Source organism: Mesoplodon bidens, assembly GCF_964165515.1.
Source record: "Mesoplodon bidens genome assembly, chromosome: 3".
NCBI lineage: Eukaryota > Metazoa > Chordata > Mammalia > Artiodactyla > Ziphiidae > Mesoplodon > Mesoplodon bidens.
In genome coordinates this window covers 56,954,031-56,964,724 of record NC_138178.1, presented here as the reverse complement: position 1 = coordinate 56,964,724, position 10,694 = coordinate 56,954,031, and the positions used below count along the sequence as shown (strand labels likewise).

Below are 10,694 nucleotides of genomic sequence, written 5' to 3'. Positions count from 1 at the left end.
CTTTCCATCTCGGCCCTTGTATCTTTGCCCGGGAAGATTTAACATCATTTGGATGTGAGCTGGGTTCTCTAACACTGAGAGAAGGTCGTATCTGGTAAGTTTATTCTTCAGGTCAAACTCTGGAAGGAGCGCTACTAAACTGTTCCCTTTTATTTTGACTTCTGGTATCGCATAGTTCCTGAGAAACTTCTCGATGTGTTCCAAGAGCGAAAAAATACTTCCCCAACACAAACTGAAATGCTCCTTGAATGCTAAGAAGTCTGGGGCTGTCTTGTCTACAACACCATTATAAATAAAAAAGTCATAATCCCATGGTGATTTCAGAGCCTCAGAAGGTGTTGTCACTTTCATGGCCTATGGAAGGAAAGTGTCAGCAGAGATGAAATATAATTACAATCTACTATAAATGAATGGTCAAGACACACACTATCACATTATCGTTTATTACTTGATGGTGGGAGGATATGGGTCCTAGTTCTGATTTAATACATACATGTCGTAATAGGAAAGTTAGGCTGTTATATAATCATAAAACTCATTGCCAGAAGATATTTTAGAGGTTGCTCAAAGCTATTATCATTCTTATAAAATTGTTGTAAGAAACTCATATAAAAATTATGCATTTAGTTCACTTTGATATGGTCAGCTGACCCCATAATCTCTGTGATTTACTTTTTACACATGCATGGATGGAAGCATGTCACTGCTTTCTTGTTCGTAAGTTATCCACCAATCCTGAAAAATAGGACGAAGCCTTTCTTTCCAATCTCTGTGACAACTTCAGATAAGCCCATCAAAGCTGTCCTGTCTTTTCTGACTTTCTAACAGGTCATCATTTCTAGCATTTTGGAGTTCTTCTGCCACCTTCTTTGAATACCCAGGAGTGAGTTTTACAAAGAGCATTATGTTGTGTGTTATCACCCTTGCCACTTTTGAAGTTTCTCTTGTCATATGTTCTTTTATTCTTAAATCTGGACCCTTCTTAGGGACATATCTGGAACTGTCCCCAGGAAGATAGAATCTGAAATCTCACAATTAAAACCAAGAAACATTTGCTTTTCATTTTGTTCCTATCTGTACTGATGGAGGTTTTTAAGTCATGAAAACATACTACTTTTATTTTTAAATGTCAAGAGGGGTTCTCTAAGAATGGGACAATTGGGCAGTTTTTTTCTCCTTTATACTTTTCTGTATTAAAAAAACTGAATAAATGCTACATAAAAAATAAAATCAGAAGAGATTTGGACGACAACAGCAATACATGTCACACATACCCCTTTAAAAAAAAGGAAAAGGAAATTTTGTTGTGTCACTGTCCTCTGTGAAACTACTACATTTCATTATTGAAACCTCTGGCACTAGAAAAATAGACATTCTTCCCCATGGTCTAAATGATTCTAATGGCCTGAGGGGTGAGGGGCATAGATGTTTCAGGTCCTGCCTTCTCCTCAGTCAAACAGGTATCAACTTACAGTGCTGATTGTTTCTTGCTTAAGGATTTAAGGAACAGATTGTCTTCAATATGTCAACATTTTCAGGTGTATAAGCCCATCTTTACCAGATTATAGGATTATATTGCTCTTTGCATTTTGAAGAGTTTTCACGGAACTCAAAGAGAAAAAAAACCCAGTTAATTTATCAATGACTATTGTTCTACAGCACTGTGTTGAGTATTACTATGTTAGATGTTCATGCTTTGTCTTTACTAAACAGATATTAACTGATATTATATAACAAATTCAAGGTAGAAAGCTATCTAAGAGAAAAACAAGCCAAGAGATATATTTACAATAAAAGCACAATAAGCAAACACAAGGGAAAAAAAAACCACCTTCCTATTCTTTTTCTTTTCTTAGGTTCCAGACAGTGGAATAATTAATTAGACTGTCATCTCAAGTAAAAGTGCTGAAAAGCAAGTGTTAAGTTTGAAAAGGGTAATTTCCTTGAACTTTAGAAGCAGACTTTTATAACAGCGAGATTTTGTATACTTTTAAGAGTCATTATAGGCATAAGAACAATGGAGAAAGCCTTCTCTCCAAGACTCTAACCCTTTCTGAGCTAATCAAGGCTCCAAGAGAGAATGCAAACTGTTTGGTAGATGGAAACAAATTTCTTCTTCTTGGACAGGCAAGAGGGAGATAGAGAAGCAATGCCTCCTTCTGCAGACATCAACCCTGGCAGGAGGAGCTGGAGCTCCTGGTAGAAGACAAGGGGCACATGTTCCAACAGCAACGGCCCTGTGGCTTTGTTTCTGCCTTCGTTCAAGAGGAAGATGGTGGGAAGGTTAGAATTCAGAGAAGAATGGTGGTGCTTCCTCAGTGAGAAACAGACATGCAAAATAATCACAGATGGACATGTATGGAGCTGGCTGGTCCTGCCAGTCACATAATTGAGCCTGACAGCAAGACCCTGAGATTCCTATAAGAAGTGCAGCTATGGACAGGAGATTCGCCAGAGAATATGCTCTCCTTGGTAACGTTAAACTAGATTTGAAATTTCTTTACGGAGAGTCATGTGGAATTGGAGCAGTCTTGAGGAGAAGTTTAGAAAGGAGAGGACTCTTAAGTCTCTTGGACAGTGCCCTTCCAGGGGGTAGGTCTAGGGCATTGACATACAACAGCAAATGCATTTAAGACCTTTTGAAAGAATAGCGGTGCAGTGGAAATGGGGTTACTGAATAGAACGGTGGCTGTCTTAGAACAAAGGGATTACACCTCCCTACCTTCTTGAATGATATTCCAGTAAAGACCTGCTCTCAAAGGAAAAATACTCTTGGACATCAAATAGACCACTCAGGCACGGGGAAGCTATGGGTTTGGAGCCAGCTAAAGCGTAACTGTAGTACATCTGTCACGGAGAATGCCACACTTGGGAGCACTTTAGACTTAGAGCAAGAAAAGACATGTCTCTCAAGAGAAAGCCTTCCCAAATTAAAGCAGTGCATCAGCATTGTGAGATCCATTGAGCAGGTAAAGACAGAGCTGCTTCACAGCCTGCTAGGAATAAGAGCCCTGATTAAAGGTCACGCCAGGCTTCAGGTTCTCGTTCCTTCTGCTATTCTTCCTTTACTATTTATCTCCATGAACTTGTCTACAATTATTTGTTGCCTTCCTCCCTTCCCTTCCCTTCCCTTCCTCCCTTCCTTCCTCCCATCCTCTTTCCCCCCCGCCCCTTCTCTTTTAAGATGTGCTGCACTCCTAATGCAGTGTTACTGACTCAGTAGCCACACTGTTTCCTTCTAGTGGGGATGGCTGTCTGTTGTGCCATCCGCATTCTCACCTGGTCCCTTTTGGGACACCTGCCACACCTTTGTGAGATGCCTGCACTTACTAATTGGCCCACACAGAGCCCAAACCTGTGGTCGTGGCCTAATTGTTAGCATCCTGTTCTAACTAACTGAGTCAACTAGCTGAGAAATGCTCTTCTTCATTTGCAAAGTGTAATCACTAATTAGGTAACTTTGAGAGTTTATGGGGCAGTTATTTAGGAAAAATTCTAAGTCTAATACAAAAAACAGAAAGGCAGGATGATGATTACATATGTAAGTCACAGATGTGAAGCAAAAACAGACAGGCCCAGTATTAGCTTCTAAAATTCAGACATAGGGCTTCCCTGGTGGCAGAGTGGTTAAGAATCTGCCTGCCAATGCAGGGGACACGGGTTCAAGCCCCGGTCCAGGAAGATCCCACATGTCGTGGAGCAACTAAGCCCGTGTGCCACAACTACTGAGCCTGCGCTCTAGAGCCCGTGAGCCACAACCCCTGAGCCCGTGTGCCACAGCTACTGAAGCCTGTGCACCTAGAGCCCGTGCTCCGCAACAAGAGAAGCCACCGCAATGAGAAGCCCGTGCACCGCAAGAAAGAGTAGCCCCCGCTCCCCACAACTAGAGAAAGCCTGCGCGCAGCAAAGAAGACCCAATGCAGCCAAAAATAATAAAAATAAAGTAAAATAAAATTCAGACATAACTGCTGCAAAGAAAAACTCCAGAAAAAAAACATGTATTTAAATCTAAGCTGAATGTATTTATGAGAAACATTCTTTTCAAACATGTGGATAGCATGTGGATGTGGGATTAAATTGTAGCCAAGGATCTCTAAATTGGGTATAAACGAGATCTCTTGGTGGTAAATGGTCAAGTATTTGGGATAATCCAACAAGGATATCATCTTTAGAGAATGATTTGCCTAGAAGGATAGACTAAATCGCTTCTGAATTTATAAGCTGATGTTCAGTTTCTCAAACACCCAAACATATCCACTAGTAATTAACCTAAGCAATTCCACTGTGTGAAAAAGTATGTTTCTTCCTGCCATTATGGCTCTAAGGGAGAGCTTAGTTCAGAGTATGAGTGGAGTGACTCTCAAAGATGGAGAATTCATTACTCCCTGAAGACCAGGGATGCCATTTGTCTGTCCTATTCTTTTTTTTTTTTTTTTTTTGCGGTACGTGGGCCTCTCACTGTTGTGGCCTCTCCCGTTGCGGAGCACAGGCTCCGGACACACAGGCTCAGCAGCCATGGCTCAGGGGCCCAGCCACTCCGCGGCATGTGGGATCTTCCCAGACCGGGGCACGAACCCATGTCCCCTGCATCAGCAGGCGGACTCTCAACCACTGCGCCACCAGGGAAGCCCTGTCCTATTCTTTAATATTTGCTGAGGGTCCACAATGTGTTAAGCTTTGTACAGAACAGACAGCAAGACCTCAGCTTGTTAGATTTGTTTGAAAGATATATACTATATTCAGGGACAATAGCTGACCTAATCAGGATTCAGGGATTCAGCATAATCATAGTGCTGAATTTTAGAGCATGAAGGATCTTGAAGGTCACTGACCTCACTTTTAACTCAAATAGGATATTATGGGTCCAGGGAAATGAACCTTGGCCTTGAAGTCTGACTAACCTGGGATCAAGTCCAAGCTCTGCCACGATGTGCTATGTATTCTTGGGCAGCTTACCATGTGCTATAGACTGAATGTTTGTGTCCCCACAAGATTCATATGTTGAAGCCTTAGTCCCCAGAGATGGGGCCTTTGAGAGGAAATTAGGACATGAGGGTGGAGCCTTCATGATGACACTAATGCCCTTATAAGAACAGACAAAAGAGGGATGATCTCTTTCTCTACCATGCGAAGATATAGCAAGAAGGTGGCCATTTGCAAACCAGAAAGAGGGCTCTCACCAGGACCCAACCATACGGGCATCCTGACCTTGGACTACCAGCCTCCAGAACTGTGAGAATTAAATGTTTGTTGTTTAAGCCACACAGTCTTTAGTATTTCGTTACGGCAGCCTGAGCAGACTAAGACAACATCCTTTCTGAAACTAGATGTTTCTCATCTGTACAAATGAGAGGTCCCTATAAAGTTGTGAAGATTGGAATATGTGTAAAGAATTTTTCACTGCCTTACTTCCAGTCCATGTGGTTATTACCATAGATGAGGAAACTGAGGCTCAGAGAGGTTAAGTGACTTACCAAAGATCAAACAGCTAGTTGCTATTCCCTGCCCCCATCCCACCAATGCCCACAGCCCTAACTATACAAAACATCCTATACGGCCCGTTACCAAGCTGTGCTCTCCTTCTCAGCCTTCCTTTTGCTATCTCCTTCATCAAAGTCAACCTGGCTTTGACTTGCTGTTCCTTTCTTATTTGAAAAGCAGTCTGTTAAACTAACCCCTGTGAACATTCCAGAGAACCATGGTGTGGTGGAAAAGTGATGGATTTGAAGAAGACCTGGGATCTAGGTTGTCACCACCTTCCTCTGTGGCCTTGGGAAGTCACTTCTCCCATGGGGTTTCAGTTTACATCAGGGCACTTCTACTTTTGACACCCTATGACTCTCTGACTTAAAGTGTTACCTTTGCAGTAGTATCTGTGTTAATAAACTCCTGGAGCTAGTCAGGCCATCACATCAAAGGCAAACATCTCCAATAGCTTCACTTCATGTACCATAAAAGAGACCCAGGGCTTTTTTTTCCTTTTCTATTTTTTATATAGGAAACTCTTTCTTGCAACTTGCAAACTACAATAGAGGAATAGCTGCCTGCACCAACTCTGTGTAAAGATGGTCATGGGGAGAGAACCCTAAAGAGGGATAGTCCAGTATTTTAAGGTCTGCAAATCAGCAGAACAGCTATCAGTCTGTAGGACATACAAACTGCATAACCCTTAAGGGTCAGTTAAAAGTGAGAGTCAAAGCCCTTAACCTTTATAAAGAGAATAAAAAACAAAAATAGAGAACTCATTGCGTTGACTGTAAGTAAAGGCAACTCATGTCAGCAGCAATCTTCTAGGGATAATTTCTGCAGTTGTTTTGAAAGGTATCTTTATTTAAATAAGTTTTCCTGAACTCTGAAACACTTCCTGAGGAGAAAAAATCCCCATCCCTGTTTGCATTCTTTTGGAACAAAAACACTCAATGGATCCAATTCTTGTTGAAGATCAAACAGAACAAAATCAGGAAGATTTTTTAAATAGAGGGAGTATATTTTCAGTGAAATGTAAAACTTCCTTTTCTAGAGACACATTTCATTTCAGTGCTGCACTGATTTCCTCTTTTCTGCTACCCTTCTATTATTCTCTGCGAGAATGTGACATAGTTAAGGGCCAATTGGGACAATTATGATTGATGGGTAGCACCTGCTGGGGATATATGTACCTGATAAGGATGGGAATCAAAAGCAGCCTGGATTCCTAGTTTCCTGAGAAAAGACACATTATCATTTCCTCTACAGGTAAAGGAAAAAGAGCAAGCCTTGAGAAGGACCTCTATCATCACCAAAGAAAAGCTTGACATGACAATTTTCTTGAGGAAAAATGTGTGTACAGCAAGTCCATTGGTCACAGATCACTGAACACTTGAAGAATTCTTTTTAAATTTTTTGCGGTACGCAGGCTTCTCACTGCTGTGGCCTCTCCCGTTGCGGAGCACAGGCTCCGGACGTGCAGGCTCAGCAGGCATGACTCACAGACCCAGCCACTTCGCGGCATGTGGGATCTTCCCGGACCGGGGCACGAACCCGTGTCCCCTGCGTCGGCAGGCAGACTCTCAACCACTGCGCCACCAGGGAAGCCTGCAGAATGCTTATAATACCCCACCTTGTCACACTCTCTATACCTACATATATAGTCTGCTTTATTTTAATTCATAGCACTTATCACTTCCTCACATAATATTAAAATAAACAACTTTCTGCCTCCCTTACTAGAATATAAATCCCAAGAAGGCAAAAACTTGATTTGTTTTGTTCACTGCTGTATCCCCAGTGCCTGGTACACTGCCTGGCCCACCGTCAGAGGTCAATAAAGATTAGTTGAATGAATGAATGAATGAGTGAATAGTAAAATTTAGGCTCATAGCCACTTGGGCTGCATTTACAGCTCAATGCTGTTCTATGATCATACAAATTATTCGTAAACTCATAGCGTCAGTTTTGGAGCACTAATAGAAAGTTTGGTTACTTGGATCTGAAAATGTCCGTACCCTTTGACCAGAGTTCTATTGCTAAGATTTAGCCTAAATACAAAGATTTATGTACAAAGTTGAAAGATGTTCATGGCAGTTTTATTTATAACAGGGAAAAACTGGAAATTATTTACTTATTTACTAATAATTATAATACTTATTAATAATTTGACATTTATAATTTAATGTCAACAGGATAATGGCTAAGAAAATTGTGGTATATTGTCAAGACAGAATATTACGTAGGCATTAAAAATGTTTTATAGGGCTTCCCTGATGGCGCAGTGGTTGAGAGTCCGCCTGCCGATGCAGGGGACACGGGTTTGTGTCCCGGTCTGGGAAGATCCCACATGCCGTGGAGCGGCTGGGCCCGTGAGCCATGGCCGCTGAGCCTGCGCGTCCGGAGCCTGTGCTCCGCAACGGGAGAGACCACAACAGTGAGAGGCCTGCGTACCGAAAAAGAAAAAAAAAAAATTTATAAAGAGTTTCAAACCATATATGTAAAGGCTTATGATAAGCTGTTAGGTGAAAAGAGTAAAATGACAGTTGAATATACAGTATGATATCAACAAAGGGACATGCCAAAGTTTAAATAATGCCAAAGGGTATTATGGAAAAAATTTTTCTTGCATGTCTAGGCATTTTTTTCTCCTTTCTGAAATGTTCTTCTCCTTCTGAACTTTCTAGTTCATCTATGGATGATCAGGTCATAATTTGATAAAAGAAAGGGACACGGCAAAAAAATAAAAATTATCTTGTGGCATATTGATAACCTTTTTTCTGGTGTATATAAATATTGGGTTGGCCAAAAAGTACCTTCAGTTTTTAAGTAAAAATAGACACATTTTTTGTTTTCACCAAGAACTTTATGGAACAACGTAATCACCCTTTTGTTCCACCACCTTCTGCATTTTTCAGGCAACTTCATAATTCCATCTTCCCCCAAATTTTTATCTTTTTGAGCAAAGAACTGTTCCAGGTGCCTTTTACAGTCTTCTAGGAAATTGAAACTTTTTCCATTAAGAGAATTTTGTAAAGACCGAAATAAATGGAAATCTGAAGGTGCAATGTCTGGTGAATATGGCGGATGAATCAGAACTTCCCAGCCAAGCTGTAACGGTTTTTGTCTGGTCATCAAAGAAACATGCTGTCTTGCGTTATCCTGATGGTAGATTTTGCGTTTTCTGTTGACTATTCCAGATGCTTTTCGTTGAGTGCTGCTTTCATTTGGTCTAATTGGGAGCAGTACTTGTTGGAATGAATGGTTTGGTTTTCCGGAAGGAGCTCATAATAGAGGACTCCCTTCCAGTCCCACCATATACACAACATCACCTTCCTTGGATGAAGACCCGCCTTTGGTGTGGTTGGTGGTGGTTCATCTTGCTTGCCCCGCAATCTCTCCCGTTCCTCATTATTGTACAGTATCCACTTTTCATCATTCATCATAATTTGTTTTAAAAATGGAACGTTTTCGTTAAGTTTAAGTAGATAATCACATGCAGAAATATGGTCAAGGTTTTTTTTGCTTAACTTACGTGGAACCCAAACATCAAAGTGAAGAACATAACCAAGCTGATGCAAATGATTTTCAACACTTGATTTGGATATTTTGAGTATGTCGGCTATCTCCTGCGTGGTATAACATTGATTGTTCTCAATTAATGTCTCGATTTGATCGCTATCAACCTCAACTGGTCTACCCCCCAACCGTGGAGCATCGTCCAGCAAGAAATCTCCAGCATGAAACTTCGCAAACCACTTTTGACATGTTCGATCAGTCACAACACCTTCTCCATACACTGCACAAATCTTTTTTTGTATTTCAGTTGCGTTTTTACCTTTCTTGAAATAATAAAGCATAATATGCTGAAAATGTTACTTTTTTTCTTCCATCTTCAAAATTAAAATGGCTACACAAAAATTCACCAATTTTGATAAGTTTTTTTTAAATGCATGCTGATATGATAGCTGTCACAATACAATCTAACAAAATTGTTTCAAATGAAGTTAAAGACAACTGAGTGCTACTAGAGCCACCTTACCGAAAAAACAAAACGAACTTTTTGATCAACCCAATAAAATTATTAATCACATGCAATGAAAATGTACAGTTAGGGATTTCCTTGGTGGCGCAATGGTTAAAAATCCTCCTGCCAATGCAGGGTTTGAGCCCTGGTCTGGGAAGATGCCACATGCCACAGAGCAGATAAGCCCGTGTGCCACAACTACTGAGCCCCCAAGCCACAACTGCTGAAGTCTGCATGCCGAGAGCCTGTGCTCTACAACAAGAGAAGCCACCACAATGAGAAGCCTGTACACAGCAACGAAGAGTAGCCCCCGCTCACCGCAACTAGAGAAAGCCCACGCACAGCAATGAAGACCCAACATAATCAAAAATAAATACATAAATTTCAAAATGTTAAAAAAATGTAGTTAGATGATGCTATGAAGTAAAAATAATTTTATAAAAATTTTTCTTGTCAATGATATCTTGCAAGAAAAATTGTTTTGCAAATAAAACTGTTTAGTTTTAATTCACTTTGAAAGTTTCACGCCAAAAATGCATAGGTAAGGCTGACAATTTCTAATGAATTAGAGAAAACAGAAAATGGCTTTAAAAGATGCCACAGTCTTTCTTCTGTTTTCAGATTTTTTTTCCTCTTCTTCCTTTAAGTTGGTAAATTAAATGAGGTCTCATGATGGAAAGCGAGTCTAAAAGAGAAAATTAGCCTTGAACTTCCTTTTGAATCTCATCTTGTATCTCCAGGTTTTGAGTGCTAATGCTTGTCAAAGTACATAACTCACTCTCTTTAACCCTTTAGGCCAAGACAAGAAAGGAGACCAGCTTGTGATGGAAGCACAAAGCCAAACAGGAAGGCACTGTATACCCTTCAAGAAGTAGGCTGCTTCCCCCACTAGACGTGACAAGTCAAAGTCGAAACTGCTGCTGGAGTTCACTTAGTGGTTTTCAAAGTTGTTTTTTTTTTTTGCAGTACACGGGCCTCTCACTGTTGTGGCCTCTCCCGTTGCGGAGCACAGGCTCCAGACGCGCAGGCTCAGCGGCCATGGCTCACGGGCCCAGCTGCTCCGCGGCATGTGGGATCTTCCCAGACCGGGACACGAACCCGTGTCCCCTGCCTCGGCAGGCGGACTCTCAACCACTGCGCCACCAGGGAAGCCCAAAGTATGTATTTTTAAGCCTGGAATACTTTGTTCAAAAACAACATA

At 41.1% G+C, this 10,694-nt stretch overlaps 1 protein-coding gene across 3 annotated transcripts in view; it reads right to left on the bottom strand.

Annotated features, from left to right (window-relative positions):
* LOC308614558 (IQ domain-containing protein H-like) overlaps window positions 1-351 on the bottom strand; it is a gene marked incomplete at both ends in the record, with an annotated part of 99,772 nt that extends 99,421 nt beyond the window's left edge. For all 3 annotated transcript variants that reach the window (XM_081229012.1, XM_081229013.1, XM_081229014.1), the window contains one exon: window positions 1-351. This exon is cut by the window's left edge and continues 198 nt beyond it. In XM_081229012.1, coding sequence (XP_081085138.1) covers window positions 1-351 — 351 coding nt within the window.
* Window positions 352-10,694: the final 10,343 nt, after the last annotated feature.